Source organism: Scophthalmus maximus, chromosome 16 (assembly GCF_022379125.1).
Source record: "Scophthalmus maximus strain ysfricsl-2021 chromosome 16, ASM2237912v1, whole genome shotgun sequence".
NCBI lineage: Eukaryota > Metazoa > Chordata > Actinopteri > Pleuronectiformes > Scophthalmidae > Scophthalmus > Scophthalmus maximus.
In genome coordinates, this window is record NC_061530.1 from 4,457,603 (window position 1) to 4,477,102 (window position 19,500).

At 41.0% G+C, this 19,500-nt stretch overlaps 1 protein-coding gene across 2 annotated transcripts; it reads left to right on the plus strand.

Annotated features, from left to right (window-relative positions):
* The first annotated feature begins 605 nt into the window (after positions 1-605).
* Positions 606-18,848, plus strand: LOC118287490 (signal transducer and activator of transcription 5B). Of its 2 annotated transcripts, none has more exons than XM_035612749.2 (19): positions 606-762; positions 1,555-1,722; positions 3,344-3,500; positions 4,063-4,152; positions 4,386-4,563; positions 4,967-5,097; positions 6,947-7,098; positions 7,367-7,522; positions 8,162-8,341; positions 8,594-8,681; positions 8,905-9,027; positions 9,150-9,242; positions 9,400-9,606; positions 9,890-9,984; positions 11,249-11,391; positions 11,628-11,783; positions 12,707-12,758; positions 13,911-14,012; positions 15,042-18,848. In XM_035612749.2, the coding sequence occupies exons 2-19, from the start codon at positions 1,595-1,597 to the stop codon at positions 15,163-15,165; spliced, it is 2,355 nt and encodes a 784-aa protein (XP_035468642.1). In that variant the 5' UTR covers positions 606-762; positions 1,555-1,594; the 3' UTR covers positions 15,166-18,848. The 2 variants fall into 2 exon arrangements, with proteins under 2 accessions (XP_035468642.1, XP_035468643.1); XM_035612750.2 differs by having other exon boundaries at positions 611-762; positions 1,588-1,722.
* The last annotated feature ends 652 nt before the right edge of the window (positions 18,849-19,500 follow it).

The window sequence follows — 19,500 nt, forward strand, 5'->3', positions numbered from 1 at the left end:
CAATGAGTCGGAAGGGCAAAGTTAATGACATAGCAGTGTGATATCAATGCATACAAAATATGAAATATAAACAACAAAAGTGGAACAATAATGTCAAATATAGTGTTTTTTCCACATTTCCTGATATTTCTTGTTTTTTTTTATCGATGTAGTTAAATCATAACTTTTTTTCATCTACTCTGTTGCCTTTCTTAACGCTGGTTTATTAAGACAGGCTTTCCAAAGCTCATTAGCAGTATTTACATGCATCCATAAGACAGATTTGTGTTCGTCACACAGCTGGGTGCGGGCTCGGGGTGGGGCTCATACCGGAAATGGGACTGAACCAAGTTATCTGAAGTTAGGACGGACACGACCGGATATGGAGGCCCTCTGTACCTTAACCACATACGTACAAATACTATCACAATCACGAGGCAAAAACAACAAGCGTGTAAGTTCACACATTCTATTCATGTCGCATATTACCATGCAGTTAAACCACAACACAATACGTATCTGTTGAATTGACACGGCACACGTCAAAGTGATTTAACCTAAAAAAAAAAACTTTTAGTGTGAAATTTTAAACAGGAAGCCGGTTTTCAAATCCATCCTTGACTTGACGCTGGTCAACAACAGCTGCTTCAGCAGAAACCAGAAGGCGTCGAAGTTGGCGACGCGACGAGCGCGTCCACGAACTATGTGAGGTGTAAGTGTGTGCGTGCTGTGCGCTGCGTGCCCATGGTCCTGCTTTGAGGAGTGCCGCGGTCTGCGAAGAAGGTGAGTCGAGGACGCAGCTGTTACTACTCTTGGAGCATGTGAACGCGAAGGTGTAGTCCCGCGCCGCACTGGATCACTGCGCTAGCTCGCAGACTAGCGCTCTGTAGCTAGCTGGCTGGCTAGCTGGCTAGCTGCGCGCCGCCGTGCTGCTTCGCCGGTCTCCAACACAACGTCAGTCGGTTCAGCGAAGTACAGAGGGCGCTATGTGTGCGAGTGGCTCCATCCGATCTTGCCAGCGAGCCAATCTCAAAGTGCAGTCACGCCAGCGAGCGAGGTTATCTCCCGAAGTTTTGGGGACGCGCGGGCGTCCGTGCAGCGCACCGATGCCTTCCGATCGCTTGTGAAACGTGTATTAGTGTCGCGTTTTCAAAACTATGCACACGACGGCGTGTGTGGTGCTGTTAACTGCAAGTGAGTCCGAATGGTGTGTCGCCAGCATGTTCATGTTTGGACTCTTTGTTCCATGAGGTGTCGGTGGATGATATGCTTGAGAGAAAGATTGTTTTTAAAGACTGTAAAGGTACATTCATTCAAATGCCTCCACTTTGTATTGGTGTGTCAAACGAAGCACCTAAATCACGACTTTGTGGACGTGCCGTGGTGAGCACAGCGTTCAAAGTGGTGTGGGTGTAATTTGGTCAGGATTGTGGCTTTAGAACTTCATCCAAAGTCATCTGAGGAGATCCTGAGGAGCACTCGCATCCCTTTGGAACGGTTTACCAGTTGGCCGGTATTGGCGTGTATATGATTCCCCTGTGGTCATCCTATTCATTTTTCCCCATCCTGTCTCAGGCTTCTTTTCCTGCCATCCCCCTGCCTCCACAGGAGGACCATGGCAATGTGGATCCAGGCCCAGCAGCTGCAGGGTGATGCTTTGCATCAGATGCAGGCGCTGTATGGCCAGCACTTCCCCATCGAGGTGCGACACTACCTGGCCCAATGGATTGAAAGCCAGCTCTGGTATGCAGTGGACCTTGATCTTCATTTATATTCCAGGGGCTCCCAGCCTCTGGGTATGTCAGTGGCGGTATGGCTAAAGATGAGTTTAGCTGGGTTTTTTTGTCATCCATCCATCGTCTACCGCTTTATCCATTTAAGGGTCGCGGGGGGGGGGGGGCTGGAGCCAATCCCAGCTGACATTGGGCGAGAGGCGGGGTTCACCCTGGACAGGTCGCCAGCCTATCACAGGGCCACATACAGAGACAAACAACGATTCACTGTCACATTCACACCTACGGTCAATTTAGAGTCTCCAATTTACCTAACCCCATTCTGCATGTCTCTGGACTGTGGGAGGAAGCCGGAGTACCCGGAGAGAACCCACGCATACACGGGGAGAACATGCAAACTCCAAACAGAAAGGCCCTGGTTGGTTTGAACCGGGACTCGAACCCAGAACCTTCTTGCTGTGAGGTGAAATTGCTAACCACTATGCCACCGTGCCCCCTCTTTTTTTGCCATTTCTTATATAATATAATATGATGTAAAGTTATAAGATATTCCTTAATTCATCCCACAACAGGGACATTTAGGAATATACTCTAAAGTATATATTTTGTTCAGTACTCTTAGTCTTGGTGAAGCAGCTTCAAGCTTGGGATTTATGGAATGCCATTTTATTCAATATTAAATAAATGAATAAATACATAAATATGTCTGAGAGACATCCTGAAATAAATAAGGCAATCAATGAATAGGTTTTACTTTAATATATTTCATGGTACTTTTATTGAATAAGTCCACATTTATTTATTTCCGGGGACTTTTATAATTACTAATGTCACAGTTATTTATTACCCTCTCTATTTATTTCCATTTCTTATATGCAAATCAGGGGGCGTGGCTATCTCTCCGATTCAGACTATAGCCGGGCAAAAAAAGACCACTGAAGCGCAAGAGAAGAAGAGTGCAGACATTGTGGAAGATATCGGTGTGCTCCGAGATAGCATGCTATCCTTAGCAGATAAAATTGAACAACATGTTTTATCAGCAGATACTCTTTTGGCCCGTATTGAAGACTTTTTGGAAATACTAGGGCGGATAAATGCTCTAGGTGGTGGTTACTGCGTTTCCATCCCATCGAGGTGGTTGGCAGCCACTCTCAATAATTTTGAGAAGCCTTTCTCAGACATCGCATGAAACATGTAACGTTAGCCTACAACTGCCCTTCCTACTGACAGCATTTTTTTGGCCACGCTTTTGGTCTGAATCTGAGAGATAGCCACGCCCCCTGTTTTGCATATAAGAAATGGAAAAATATAGAGAGGGAAATAAATAAATGTGGCATTATGAAATAAAAGTCCCCGGGAATAAATAAATGTGGACTTATGAAATAAAAGTACCCTGAAATAATTAAAAGTAAAATCTATTTATTTATTTAATCAACTAATTGACTCATTTATATATTTATATTTACCTTTATTCATATATAAATTTATGTATTGCCTCATTTATTTATTTCAGGATGTATTTCATAGACATATTTTTTTATTTATGTATTTATTTATTTATTTAAAATTGAATTAAATGGCATTAGGGATTGGCCTTGAATTGGTCAAAATTATATGCTTGTGTTTCAAAGGGATTCAGTGGAGTTGGACAACCCAGCAGAGGAAGCCAAAGCCAAGTGTCTGCTGGACAACTTGGTGGCCGAGCTTCAGAGGAAAGCCCAGCTTCAGGGAGGAGAGGACGGCTTTCTGCTCAAGATCAAGCTGGGCCACTATGCCAACCAGCTCAAGGTACCAGTCAGCTAGTGTAAGAGAGAGGAAAACCTGTATATGGATTGGCCTGAATGTAAAGCTGTTTCCAAGAAGGCAATACAACTTCGAAGAAAAGTTAACTGTTAAGAAAAATGATAAAAATTCAATGAAATAAGAATGAAATATAAGGTCAAGCCTACTCTCACATAGTAATCAAGAACATCATGCTTCAACCTAGTCTTTATACTGGTGTTCGTAAAGAAGAAAAAGAAATGGCCCACTTCAGGAGACAGTTTTATGCCCTGTCCTGTGTCCGTGACATTTATTCCTTTGGAGCAAATTTTTGTAATTCAGTCACACAGTCCTGAAAGGGAGGCTCTTCCAGGTCATGGGTAAGACTTGCCGTCAAAATCCAGTAGCGGCGCAACGCCTGAATACATGTAGGAGAAACACTGGATGAGCGAGCAGTTGCAAACTCTCGTAACTGGCCTGTGCTCGCAGTACTACATCTGTGCAAGTGGAGCAGAATGTGCTGCAAATGTGTTGCAATAATTTCTTTTTTGTTTAACGTGTGCGTGTGTGTGTGTGCGCGTGCGTGCAGAGCACTTATGATCGCTGTCCTTTGGAGCTGGTGCGCTGCATTAAACACATCCTGCACTCAGAACAGAGGCTGGTTCAAGAAGCTACAAATGTAAGTGTTGAAGAGGTTTCTGATGTTGCATTATTTGCTGGAATCCTATTAAGTGGTGGTGGCTGAGGTTGAGATTTACACTAGTTGTGTGCTAGAGGCAAATTCTCAAAATAAATAAATCCACAACAAATGACACGAATTAGCATGTTGATATTGGTTTTTCTTTTTGTCAGTGAAGTGACAAAAAGAAAAACAGAATTTGATCTTCTAATTTTTTCATTGTTTGTGTGTAGGCCAGCTGTGAGACTGGTGGCCAGACTATGGACAGCTTGTCACAGCGCCACCAACAGATCAACCAGGCCTTTGAGGAACTCCGCTTGGCAACACAGGAGACAGAGAATGAAATGAGAAAGCTGCAGCACAGCCAGGAGTACTTCATCATTCAGTACCAGGAGAACCTGCGCATCCAGGGTGAGTGGACGAGAGAGAGACAGGCTGAATTCTGTCTGCCTGCCAAGAATGGTATCAAAGATTATTTAAGTAGGCTACTGACACGGGCAGGATATCTCCCTGTGTTGCTGTTGGTCAGTCTGACTGTGACCGACGTTTGTGTGTATGGGTGTGAAAGAGTGAGAGACTGTGAGGCAAAGATGGCGCGGGCAGCTCTGCAGTGAAGCAATGGCGCAAAACACTAAGTTTGGTGTGTAAATCCATTTTGTATCATTAAAAAACTATGGTGGGACAAATACAGTATATGTAGTGTATATTGTATATTGTAGCCTGCTTACATCAAAAGCAAAATATGCATCTGCTCTCAAATGCTTTTATTTGTGTTTGTAATGTTCTGTCTGGAACCTGTGTTCTGCTTTGTTAGCCCAGCTGAGCAGCCTGTCTTCACTGACTCCAGCCGAGCGCACCCAGCGGGAGACCACTCTTCAGAGCAAGAGGGCCACTGTGGAGGCCTGGCTTACGAGAGAGGCTAGCACTCTACAGAAATACAGGCTTGTATGGAGACACTGCACTCGCACACACACAATATAGTGTAGCTCTGCAATGAACACAGGTCTGCAATGATGTACAACGCCGGCTTCATTCACACTAGGGCTCTCACAATATCCAATTTGTTTTTCACAGTTTGTGAAAAAAACTGACGATAAATGATAAATTGACGCGTGCGTGTGTGCGCGTGTGTGTGTGTTAATGTTAATGTTAATGCTAGGCTACAAACATGTGTCTGCACGTGGTTCTGCGTGTGTGCACAGGGGCGCCGCATGGTGGACCACGTGGTTGATGGAGCATGTAGCATTGTGGAGATAGCATTAACTACAGCTAGCTTACAGTGCGACAACACGTCGGTAATTGTGTGTTTTGGTTGCTAACAAGCGATCTGGAAATGGACGGCGCGGGTCAGCTTTAGACGTGGTACGAAACACTGATGTGAGATTCGGATATTGTAATTTTATCACTTGGAGACTGGGCGTGCAACAACTGGTGTCAGAGTTTTGGCAGATAAAATACAATACTGATCAGACACGTGCTATAAAAAATTAGAATCACAGTAAATACTTTGAACAGTATCCCGCAGCATCGATTGACAGCATTAGTTCATTTATTTGTGGACACTGCCATAATATTAACACTGATCAATACATATTGATTTTAACAATTTCAATGAGTAAAAACATTATTTTACAGCTAAGCTATCTCTCTCTCGCTTTCTCTCTCTCTCTCACAGACAGACAAACACAGACACACATTGACAACACACCTGTCTGAATAGTCTGACTGTCTAAAAACAAACATCATTTGGTCTTTCTGACATAATAATGAACATGTGTATTTGCATCGGATTTCACAGTGACCTTGTGTGAAATCTGATCACAAGTGGTCACTGGAGAAACAGTCTAATGCCAGTTGTGAACTGATGAAGCTGTCCACTTGTGGTCATATCAACCATGCTCAAACAATGTCTGAACAGCTTCATAATCCTGTGGGAAACTTCCCTTGTGGCAATTTCCTTTCACCTTTAAAATCACTCTACAGCCGAGCAGTTCACACAGCACCACACATACACCGAAAAGCCATAACAAATCAAAGCCAAATATTGTGTAGGTCCCATGCCTCCAAAACAGCTCTGATGGGTCGAGGCATGGACTCTACAAGACTCGCGCAAATAAGGGGATAGACAAGAGAGAGAGAGGGAGAGCGAGAGAGATGCGTTTTTCTGAGTACATTGAGTAGCCCACTACTTCACTACTTTACCTTCTTTACTGGTTTAGTATAACTCTATGCCTGCTCCTGACTAGTCATAATGTTTACAACCAGTCTGGATTTAAAACGCCAAGTTACAACCAGCTGTGCTTAGGTGGACTTAAATGTATGGGACTTAGCACCAAGGCAACACAAATAAACACGGAGGAGAGTGGACGTGACAACAGGAAAAAGCTGAGACCAAACCAGAAGCTTGCAACTAAAAGAGGACTTAACTCTGTCACATGGGCGAGGTTTAAGGACCAGAGTGGTCCCCACATCAGACTCAAAACACCACTATCATCTGCTACCACCACATGAGAATCATGTCAAATGAGTCAGAGTCTGCAGATGAGAGACACATGACAAAGAATCATGAAGATGGAAGGAGACAACAGCTGCTGTGACATCTTCACATTTACAAAGACACTGACACAATTTAAATGGTGGAGAAGAGGCTTGTGTCACAATATGTATCGATATCTGGATATGAAATGACCTCTGTGAGGATATGCGTTTTTTTGTCATATCGCACAGCCGAATGTGTTAACACACTGAGTGAATGCAAATGTTTCTCTGCTTGTGGCTGCTGGTGTGCTTGCAGGACCTGTCAGAACAACACCAGAAGACCCTGAGCCTGTTGAGGAAGCAGCAGACTCTAATCCTCGATGAGGAGCTGATCCAGTGGAAGAGGAGGCAGCAGCTGGCTGGCAATGGGGGTCCTCATGAGGGGGGACTGGATGTCCTCCAGTCCTGGTACATGATGGAAATGTTTATTAATTAGTTTGACAAACAATATATATTACAGGGATGCAATTGTATGAAAAGTTTTTTTTGTTATATAGAGAAAATAATTGTTTTCTTTTAATTAAGGCATTCACGTTGATAAAAATATATATTCAAACATCAGCATAAAACATTGGATTTACTGTATATGCATAAACATACTCGCACAGAAAATTATTTTCTCTTCCTCTTTCATTTCCACCCGATGATGGTACCTCCACTTCTCCTTGTCCACAAGGTGTGAGAAGCTAGCTGACCTGATCTGGCAGAACCGGCAGCAGATCCGGCGCTGTGAACATCTAACCCAGCAGCTTCCCTTGCCGGGCCCGATGGAGGAGCTGCTGAGCAAACTCAATGGTGACATCACTGATATCATCTCTGCCCTGGTTACCAGGTGAAAACTAGACTTCACCGCTTCAGTGTTGTGTGGGTGTTGCCGAAAAGCTGGCTCAAGCCAACTGATTCAATGTGGAACAATAAGTTGGTCTTTACTCATCTGAGGATGGTGGTGTGGTCAAGGGAGTTCTATATGTGCTTTTTTTTAAATTTGGTAGGTTCTCAGTTGGCCATAGCCTATGGCAGGTGAGTGTTTTTTTTAGGATGACTCCAGGATTGCATCTTTTGCTGTTGTAATTTAGCTGGTTTTATCAGATTGCACCTTCCATTTGGATTTGTGAATTAATTACTTAAATTTTTTAATAATTATGCATTTATTTGCTTTGCTAATTGGTATTTACTAAAGTATTGCTATCAATTCAATTCAATTGTATTTGTATAGCTCCATATCACAACATACATTGTCTCAAGGCACTTTACATAGTGAGGTCAATATTACAATATTACAGGGAAAACCCAACAGATCCCACAATGAGCAAAGCACTTGGCAACGGTGGAGACAGATAATCATACAAGGACAGATAAAGTATGACTAGGCAGGTGAAAACTGTGCATTTGGTGAAAATGAAAATGTGCATTTCTACCAGCTTTTTGTTTGTGCATAATGAAAATGTTCATTGTTGCCTCTTCTCTTCAGCACCTTCATCATTGAAAAGCAGCCACCCCAAGTGTTAAAGACCCAGACCAAGTTTGCGGCCACTGTGCGCCTTCTGGTGGGCGGAAAACTCAATGTTCACATGAACCCACCACAGGTCAAGACTGTCATTGTTAGTGAGCAGCAGGCCAAAGCTCTGCTAAAGAATGAGAGCACACACAGGTGAGGGGCACATGGCAGCATGCAGACAGATGCATCCTAAAGGTTTCTCAAATACACTGGTTAAAACACATTGTGAACTGGGCTTAAACAATGGTAGTAGGTACTAAGTTGGATATTGAAAGGGAGTTAATTGATTAATTGGCAGTTATGAAAATGCTTTAGTCATTATGTGAGATTAACAGATTAAATGTGTGATCCTAGTGCTGCAGCCATTGAGAATATGTTGAATTAATTCTAACTTCTTTTTTTTAGTGAGAGCAGTGGAGAAATCCTCAACAACAACTGTGTGATGGAGTATCACCAGGCCACTGGCACCCTCAGTGCACACTTCAGAAACATGGTAAACTCTGTTCGATATGTTTTAGTTTGAGAGTGATACAAAAAAGCCCCCCATCATTACAACATTTTTATTCACCAAATACAACTGTGGCTGGTATTATCTTATATTTGTATCAATTGCAAAATGTGTGTGTGTGTGTGTGTGTGTGTGTGTGTGTGTGTGTGTGTGTGTGTGTGTGTGTGTGTGTGTGTGTGTGTGTGTGTGTGTGTGTGTGTGTGTGTAGTCACTGAAGCGAATCAAGCGTTCTGACCGTCGGGGTGCTGAGTCAGTGACTGAGGAGAAGTTCACAGTTCTGTTTGAATCACAGTTCAGTGTCGGGGGAAATGAGCTGGTCTTCCATGTCAAAGTAAGGAGATGCAACATTTGACTTTCCATTCATTTGATCACATTTATGAGTGAATAACATTTAAGGCTTAACCATGAATCATCTTTCAGTAATTTCTTCTTCGTTGTGTTTGTAACCTGCAGACCTTATCACTGCCTGTGGTTGTGATCGTCCACGGCAGTCAGGACAACAACGCCACAGCAACAGTCCTGTGGGACAATGCCTTTGCTGAACCGGTAGGTTTGTGCTGCTGCATGCTGTATGTTTCAAAACATTCCAAAACAATGATGATGAATATTTAGAAAGCTAAAAAATAAAACTGACAGAGTCAGGATCTGAAAAGGGCTGTCCTTCTTTTTCCGTATATTCCCACGGCACCCTTCTTCTCTTCAGGGCAGGGTCCCGTTCATTGTGCCAGACAAGGTGCTGTGGCCCCAGCTGTGCGAGGCCCTCGATATGAAGTACAAGGCGGAGATGCACAGTGGGCGTGGCTTGTCAGAGGATAACCTGGTCTTCTTGGCACAAAAGGCTTTTACAAGCAGCAGCAACAACCCTGAGGACTACAACAACATGACCATTTCCTGGTCCCAGTTCAACCGGGTGAGGCCAGGTCGTTTTACACAGCTGACAAAATATTTATTTTTTTACATATTTGCACTATAAGGAAAAAGCTTTGCCTTCACTACAGAGTGTCAGCGGCAGCATCATATCGTTAAAGCCATTGTTGAAAAATAACAACAATGTTGGTGAGAAAACCACTGCCTTGCTGTATGTTCACGTAATTTTATTCCCCTTTTCTTTTCTTTTTTACATTTCTGATACTCAACTGGTTTTGTGTGCATGTAAAGTAAACACACCGATCTAATTTGCTTTTTTTGTTCAGGAGAGCTTACCAGGACGCAACTTCACCTTCTGGCAGTGGTTTGATGGAGTTGTGGAGCTCATGAAGAAACATCTCAAGCCTCACTGGAATGATGGGTAATGACTCTGGCTGATTCTTAAAAAAAAAGGGGTTTGTGATCACTTCTAAGATGGCAATATGCGAGACAAAACGGGAGCATTGGAAAAAGAGAGGAGTGAATATTTCCATCTATAGTTTATTGTTTCAAATCTGGTTCTTTGCTTTTTTACACTTAATAATGTAATGTAATCACACTCAATAGTGATGTCATGGCATCCTTATCTTGTACATCACTGCAGCCAGATGAGATGTAAATCCCCTGGAGGTCACCATATACAAGATTTCCAGGGAGTTTAAGTAACTCTTGACAATCGTCTCTTAAAAATTATGAAACAATGGTGGATCAACATACACATTTCTGTCTTGTCATCTGCGAATTGGAATTAGAGTCCAAGAATATGTTCCATAAGAATCCATGATTTTGTCTTATTTTTCAAACTCAGACAACTAACAGACGGATACAAAAAAATGCTTGAAATGCTACACAAACTAGAATGGCCCTCAGGAGAGAGCATACCTTCACTAAGTCCCTGTATAATAAATAAATCTGTAGCACACGCACTCGTAGAAAGCAAATCACTGAATATGCCTGTTTTTTCCATCAAGGTCCATGAATTATTCCCTGGGAAATTGTCGACAATGACAAAAAACTAAAACATCTCCCAATGTTAAAGAAAGTGATAAGAAAATTCCTGCTTTTCGTCATTGCCAAACACATTCTCAGGTCTATTCAGCATACAACAGTGTTTCCCCTACATGCATTCAGGAGCGACAATGCACTGCTACTGGATTTTGACTGCGGCTCCTGAATTATTATTATTTATACATTTTTTTTAACGAGAGATGATTGGGCTCCGCCTTGTCTAGGGGTGGGAACAGAAAACCGCGATTGAATTATGAAAGACTGTAGTATCAATAAGCTCAATTCGATCAATTCGTCTGTGATGAAGTCTCTGTGTTGAAGCCTGCGCTGTGCAGGGGGCGTGGCCAGGTCTCACTGCGCGACACACGCAGCACAGAGAGAGACACTCACTTGCTCAGTGTGACGGTGGCAGAGAGTGAACGTTTAGTTGAACTTGAAAAAATATAAATGAATGGAGAAAACCCTTGTTTCCACAAGTGTATGAATGTTTTGCAAGTAAATGGGGTAACCCGAGCGATCTGTGAAATATCTAGTGGAAGTGACATTTTCCCCCAGCATGCGCGCTTCAGCTCCGCTGCTACAACTCCATCCCAGGGGAAACACTGGTAAATATGTGTGTGTATGTGTGCTGTTTACAGGGCAATCCTCGGCTTTGTAAACAAGCAGCAGGCACAGGACATGTTGCTGTCCAAACCCAACGGCACCTTCCTGCTGCGATTCAGTGACTCTGAGATAGGAGGCATCACCATCGCCTGGGTGGCTGAGAATCCCAACAAACCAGGTAGTAAACTGCTTTTAAAGTCTTTTTTGCTCCTAGGTGGATTTGTAGGGCAATTTGTGATAATGTTATTAGAATAACATGAAGCTGAATAATGCTAGGTAAAAAAGATTCTCTCGTCAACATGTGTATGTTGAAAGAGTTAATAAATCGTCCTTCTCTCAGCAATATAAATAATATATTTATTATTTGGTAAATTCAGTGATAGTAATGTGTGCCTGTTACTGTCTTTGATTAAGGGGAGAGGTTGGTCTGGAATCTGTTACCTTATACAACCAAGGACTTCTCCATTCGCTCCCTGGCTGATCGCATCAGTGACCTCAACCACCTTCTGTTCCTCTACCCTGACCGGCCCAAAGATGAGGTTTTTGCCAAGTACTACACCCCTCCACTGTGTATGTACCAGCCCCTACTGTTCATCTCAATAAATCACTGCTACGAGCTAATTACACACATCGGCAAATAAGAAAACTTTCCAGACATGTATCAAGAGTTTAAAAACCAAACCTGATTTCTATGCATGGATCAGAGCTGTCGCGATATCATATTTTCACAATGATTGTAGCCAAAAGAATTCATGATAATGATATTATCACAATCTATTTAAAGTTTAAAAAAATATAATAATAATAAAACTCTGTCAATTTTATCTTTTACTTGTTTATTGTGTTTGATCAAATTTCTGGAAAATGAATTATGATCAAAATTCTACAAAACAGAATTAAATCAAGAGTCAAATACAAAACACCAATTCTCCCATTGATATACTGTATCATAATTATTCGTACTGTAGAAGGAATAAATTAATATTAAATTTCTTTTGTATCCTCCACATATAACAGATATGCACACCTACACGCACAACACTCTGTCTGCACACACTGTGTGTAGGTGCCCTGCTGATATAGAAACGGAGCCGAGAGAGGAATTTTGCTCAGCACATGGTGTAGAATTAATAATTATAACGAATAACTAGCATCCTGGTTATTGCATCATGACAGGAAGAAACGGAAAAGAGACTTTGGATTTTACACAACATTATTATCACGTGTATTATTAATATAATCATGATAATTTAAAAAAATATTATTGATTTTTGATGATACCACGACTCCCCTAACATCACAGATGAGAGGAGAAGAGGGATTATTTTTGAGTTGGCTGTTTTGTTATATGTTCTGTTTTCAAAACGCATTTTCCCCGTCACTTCTACTAATGTGATATTTTCTCAAAATTGTAGGTCTACTGACATTGACTTGATATTTCAAATCAACTTGTCATTACAATGTCAATTTAAAAGTTTTTGTCTCTCTTGCAGCAAAAGCAGTGGATGGATACGTAAAACCGCAGATCAAACAAGTTGTGCCAGAGTAAGTCCCCCCCCCCCCCCCTTTTCTAAAACTGCTTAAACGGAGCTCACCTTTAAACAATCCAGGGAATCTGACTGGACTGATTAAAGGGACAGTAAGCGATTTTGGAGAAGCATGTCTCTCCCTTTGCTGCTGTTATGATTTTACTGCATTGGCAAGGCCTCAAACCCGTAGCTTCTGGCATGGGAGACCTAACCACTAGGCCAAAAACCCTGATTCGTGCTAGCATGTCTCTTAAGGTGTCTGGGAGTGATGTTTGGTAACTGCACACGCAGTGTTGTGTGGTGCATTCCGCACCATTTTTTTTGTGTTCGATCTACAGAGCCAGGACTGAGCCGAAAACCCTGATTTTTTTTTTCGGTGCACACACAGAACCGAAAGCTAGCAGAACGTGAGGAAATATTTGCTGATTTTTACAAAGCATGTTTTGCTTTAGAATCGCTTAATACCCCATTAAGTAGCAGGCTCCTGAATCTTAATTTGCATGTGTTGTACGAGTCCCAGAAATATGATGCACCATTCATCGATCTAAAGTAGAAATGTAAAGCATTCAGATTCCTAATAGATGGATTTGGTTTTGTAATGCTCTGAATAGTAAATGGTAACCAACTTTCTAAGGAGTGAGTCACTTTTACTCCAAGAAATTGGAGTCTTCTGAGATAGGTTGAATTCCCCTGAGGGCGTATATACAGGAAAAATGAAACCAAAGTTAAAATTGTGATTGCTTGTAGCAAGAAAATGTTTTTCATTGAATTATTTGGGTTTATATATATATATATATATATTTTTTTTTTTACCAGCAATCTGGATCTGAATTTCCCCCGAAAATATACATTTAGATGAACAATGTTCGGATTTGTGTTGGCCATTACTGTCAGAGAATACCTGAATACTTTGAATATTGTGATGAACTATCTAATGTTCATGTAAGAAATACACAGTTATGGACTTAAATGTGTCAACTCCCATGAATATCATCAAACTGTGAAGTATCACAGTGGGCTTGATTATCTTGTGAAAAACATGTGTGCAATTAATCAATTAGAATTTTTTTTTTTACATTTGTTCACATTTTTGTTGCCAGTTTAATGATTTAATAGATGACTTTATTAATTGAAACTGCTGAAGTAATGTGTGTTGTGTCTCTGCTAGATTTACCACCCCTAACCCTGAGCCCAGTGGATCAGCACCTACATTCATGGACCAGACTGCTTCTCCCTCTGTGAGCCACCCCAACAACTTTTACCCTCCGATGTAAGCTCACTCTTTTACCCCATGTATTTATTTTATTTTACCTTAGTCAAGATAAGATCCAGGGAATGGTGCAGTGAGTTTCCTTCACAAACAGCACCTTTACCTATGATACTTAAGGTACATTTAGATGATAGGATCCAGGAGTAAACCCCTTCCATTTACTATAAACTAGGAATTAAATTTTGTTTCTCCTCCGTTTAATATTTAAGGCAACAGTCAACTTAGGGAGCAAAGGGACATACATAAGATGCAGAGACAATAACAAAGATAAGTGCAAATTGGGGCTAAAATTTATATTTTTATAACTGTCTCTCAGGACTACTACTGTAGCTGTACGTTTAGGCACAGCTAATGGGTATAAAATAAATTAAAAAATTAAGAAAAGCAGGGCGCTCTAACCAGTTAACATGTGTGTGTGGCGCAGGCAGTATGTCTTTGGCCTTAGAGACAAAACCAGAGCTGAAGGACAGTGAACTGGACTCCACGTGAATCATTATGTTGGTCTGTAACTACTGGATGTGGAAATAGGAAACTGTTGGCCAACATGCTTGTCAAATCAACTTTGAAGGTAATGATATGTTGGTGTTCTGGCCAAAGAAGATCTATTCTAAGTTTGAGTTAAGGTTTGCAGTCCTTATTCACATGTGCAGATAGCACATAGCCATTGAAGGTGTCCACAAAAGTAGCTCAGTGTTGTACAAACAGAAAGATCATTCTTTTCTGAGTGTTGTAATGAAGTGTTCTATTGTCTCTCTGAAGAAAATAAATATGAACCATTGATGAATCTTAAAAGTTCCATGTGCAGCCTACATAAAAAAGGAAAAAAGGCTTCTGTTGATTATTTTCTGTGAAGGTATGAAGATTATATTTAATTTTGTTGAGGTAGTTGCGACTGAGTCTATCAGAAATGTGCTTGTTTTGAATTTATTTTTTACCTACAATATGTCCTTGCAAGTTCATCATAGAGCACCCTACATTCATCTTCAACTGAAAATCCTTTAAAGTCTATCTCTGTTCTTCTCTTGTCAGGACTGACACCATTTTGGACACAGATGGAGACTTTGACCTGGAGGACACGATGGACGTGGCCCGTCATGTGGAGGAGCTGCTCCGCAGGCCGATGGCCAACCAGTGGAGCAGCCAGCAGTCCTGAGCCTGCTGCACTCCTCCAGGTCTTCTCCATCTTATCCCCACCTGTAATTCTCTCTGAACTGCAACCAGGGCAAGAGGTGTCCTGTTTTCAACAGTCATACTGACAGATCCACGATACAATTCACCATTGATTGAATGTTTTTAGCTGCCCACAGAATAAGAGAACAGGTCTGCTGATGAGTATCGTCTCTGTAGAGCTAGTAAACCTGCTTTCAAGAGTCAGAGCTACTCCCACCTATCATAGTATCTCAGGACGGTCATGTGGAGCTGGTTTGGGTCAATGGGGGTTTAAATAAATTGAGACATAGAGTTTTTATGTGAGCTTTGCATTCAAATGTGCCTGATGAGCGTTTAGCCAGCACCAAGAGACACTTGCATAATATGTCAGAGTAGACAAGTGAGGCTGTGTAACTTTTGTTGAACATCAGCCACTGTGAATACCAGTTGTATTGACAGGATAATGGGATGCTGCATATTCCTTCCTTTCCAAAGTTTGCCTTAAAGGTGTCCTCATGAGGTAGGAAAAGAAACAGAAACTCCCCAATATGTCTCCGGGGTAGGTGCATGAGAGCTGCTGCGGTGTCCTTGGCTCAAGACCGGTTTAATGCTGTGCTGCTGGAAACAAAAAGAAGCGGCGTCCTAAACCGCAAAACAGTCTCCTGGGAAGCTGAAGCTCTGTGAACATAAGGTTTGACATAAACTTGCTCCACGCCTGCTTGAACTGATGGAACAGGCGTGTCTGTAGAAAGTGTGTTCTTCTGGTTCTCACACTCATTCAATCACCTGGCACCAACAGAAGGGTCTGGGTGTATGTCAGTCAAAGTAAATGTCATTGGGGGGGGGCGCACACACCCGCGGAAGAGAGGTTTACAGGGTTTTATTTTGAGATTGGCCTCAAATATAAAGACATTCAATTAGTGACTGGCGGTTTTAACATACGTGAGAGAGTTCTGAAGAGCCTACTTCGCTCAAGGGGACACACTCGTCGCAAAGTGTGTTCACCTGGCAGTCGTGGTTGATCAAGCAATGGTACAACCTTTGTCCCCCCCCCCCCCCCCCCCCCCCCCGTCCATTTCAGTGATGTTTCCGAAGTCTGTCCTCAGCAGTTAAGTGACATGACCTGAGTCTCAATAATCCTAATTGACAAAGCAATCGGTTTCAATGCAGCAACTCCTCATTTAGCTGAACCAGTTCAAAACCTCAGCTGAGTTAGTCAGAAGTGACACAGCGACAGCCTCTGTGTGTTTACTCTAAGTTCTGTAACATAGTTACTAGCAGTTCAAGCCATAAAAAGTCATAAAGACAGCAAACTGACTAAAGTCAGGTACAGGGCAATATTTACCTTTGCTCTGCTAACATTAGCTACTACAGTATAAGCTTCTGGTCTTACTAGACCAAGTATGACTGTAGCAGCAAAACCCCAACTAGTACTGAACTAGACAAAGTGTTGTTTTTTTTCATGAATTCAGTTGTTTGCTTTTTTTTGTCAGATAATTTGTATTATTTCTTTTTAAAATATTACATAGTCCAACTCCAAGTACTGAGAATGTCATTTTAAATCTGTAACTGTGGTGGTGGTGCTTTTTGTATAATATGTGTAATGAATTGCCCTTGTTAAAGCCACTCTCTGGTGTTCTTTTAGCACACTGCTTTAAATGCTATAGATGCTTTGGTCTCACAAAGTCAATAACTCAAATAGTAAAATAATTATTGCCATCACTTACCAATGGGTCAGGTCATGCATCTGTGCTTCAGTTTACTCACAACAGATGTTGAAGTCTGTAATTAGCAAATGCTTCGTACCCTGGTGAAAGTTTGTCCAATATTTTGATTCTGAAAACATGGAAGGGATGCCAGTCCACAGTTAGTAGGAATCTATATTCTCACCAAGCACGTACAAAGTAATGTTAAAGGAGTATTCCGGAAAATTTGTAATTCACTTTTAAAAGTTGGGTTGACTAAAATCAGGCTTAAGAAATCTGTCTCCTATATTTGCCATAATGCAGCTTGTTAGCAAAATGGTAACCCAGGTCTTGCAGACTCCACATCTCCAGTCATTAAGGCAGAGAGTTAATTTCTCAGACTTGAGTGTCTCCAGATTCATAGAAGACTTATATTTGTCCTCACAGGCTGCATAGAGTAAAATAAAATTGTGAAATGCATGCATACAGATCATAACACAAAGAGATGAGTAAACTATTTTAATTTCCACACATAAGCATAACAAATGTACGGGGATGATGTGCTTTTTTGTCATTTTTTATTTATACTTCCATATTAGCAGGTATTAATAACCCCAAGAGATTCTTTATCTGTAATCGATCAGAAAAATATAACACGCAAACACCTGTCCTCTCCTTTTTACTGCACATGAAGTGACCATCTGCCAATCACAGCAAAGTCGAAATTAGACGCTGCAAGTGCATATGAGTATTTAGACATCATTTGTGTGTATCTGAAGGTCAGTGGATTTTTTTAATATATATAACAAAAACAACTGTGCGGTGGCTAAAATGCTGTGACAGCACAAAGGATACAATAGAATTTTTACTTTTTTACTATTTTTCTGTTGCACTTCATTTGGCTTGTCTGACTGGAATTATTAATCCCCCTCTTTTCCATATTCCAGAAGTTCAAAATGTAGTGTTCATTTTTACATTTAACAATCCCGTTATTCATCTCTTCATTCACTAAAATAAGAATGTCATGTTTTAAAATGGAGGATATGCTCTCATTGTACACCACAAGCTTTTCATCATGATTTAAAAGAATTACTTGAAGTGACCATTGTGTTGTGTTGACATTTAACCTAAATCTTAACTTTCGCTCATGTTCAACACTTTATTTTGAAAGGAACTCCAGCAACTATATCCAACATCTACTGTTGCTTTCCAATTCCATTGAGAAATGCTCTGCATCGCTTCACACAGTCTTGCTTGAAAAGGGACTCAAACTATAAATTAATTATCAGATTAGTTGATTTGCTGCCGCTCTGATCATTAGTGCAACATTGCTTATGAAAGCAGTGTACAAGTATACCACCAACCTCGGCTGGATTCTGTCAAATGTGCAGTTTCATGATGACTGCATATAAATATTTTTCTAGCTTCTCCATTATCATGAAATAACCTTCAGTCATTGTGTCTGTCTGTACCTTTTGGGATGTTGTAGGGACAGTACTGTCCATCCATACAGGACATTTTCAAGCCAATCTCTTTAACGCCGCATCAGTCTCAACCAAGGAATGTTGAATCTCTTTTAGAGAAAACACAACTCACCCACAATGAAGTTAAAACAGTAAACCTCAGGAAACGTCACTGTGAAATAAAGGTTCAGATCAGCCAAATAATACATGGTGATTTGAGTGTGTATGGTATACTTGGTAACTGCTGCCTTTGCCTCTCATGCTTATGTTGAATAAAAGCTAAAACACAAACTCTGATTGTGTGCTAAATCTAAAGAAAGTGATCAAGCACTTTGTCGCTCACACCAGCAGTTACAATGTTATGCAAATGCAGTACCTGGGTTTGACCTTGAATCAACTTAATGTATGTATGTCATCAGCGCTGTACTGTCTGTGGCCACTTTCTTATGTACTGCCACATTGTGCCATATCTTGCTGGAAGTTTGATGTCTGAATTGGACATGGAAATAAAAGTTGTTTTTTTATTTTTATTAACTGAATTAGATTGTGTTTCTGTCATTGATTTCTATTTTTCTCCTGTCAAAAGGTATGGTATTTTATTCTAATGTTTTTTTGGCACATCAGTAGCAGGGCTATGACCCTGCTACTGATGTGGCTGATGTGACTGATCAAAGCGACACTTTGGTCCCGACTGAGCTATCTCAGAATCTATTATATGTGGTCATGTTATTTTATACAATCGGGATGAATATTTATGACTTTGGTGATCATCCTGATTTTCCTAAAACATTGCTGTAATGCCACCAGCAGTTAAAAGCTTGTGCTTTTCTTCTATCCCATCCATCCATTATCCATTCAGCTAACAAAAGCAAACCCACACCAATAACCGAAAAAAGGAATAGGCCTATCCTATACATTAATAAAATTACCCAGAATACCTGCAATACTAAAGAAAAAAATATATATATTTTAATCCTTAATTATGCTACATTTTAGAACTTATTTTGTTTGTTCAACCCAGAGCTACAGTTTCAATTCATCCCTAAGTCTGTTTCATTTCTTGACTCTGTAATTTACATCAGTTCTCACTTCTCACAATGTTTTTAAAGACAGAATATCTTTCAACTTTAGGATGCAGGGCTCTATTAAAACAATTAGTAGATGTAACCTGCTTTATTTATTATTCTAACA

What these genes read in the sequence shown, in the direction of transcription:
- LOC118287490 (XM_035612749.2), top strand. Translation starts at nt 1,595, where the DNA reads ATGGCAATGTGGATCCAGGCCCAGCAGCTGCAGGGTGATGCTTTGCAT. An exon ending in AGCTGGTCTTCCATGTCAAA is followed by an intron (nt 9,028 to 9,149) that starts GTAAGGAGATGC and finishes TGTAACCTGCAG; the next exon opens with ACCTTATCACTGCCTGTGGT. An exon ending in TGAGAATCCCAACAAACCAG is followed by an intron (nt 11,392 to 11,627) that starts GTAGTAAACTGC and finishes TCTTTGATTAAG; the next exon opens with GGGAGAGGTTGGTCTGGAAT.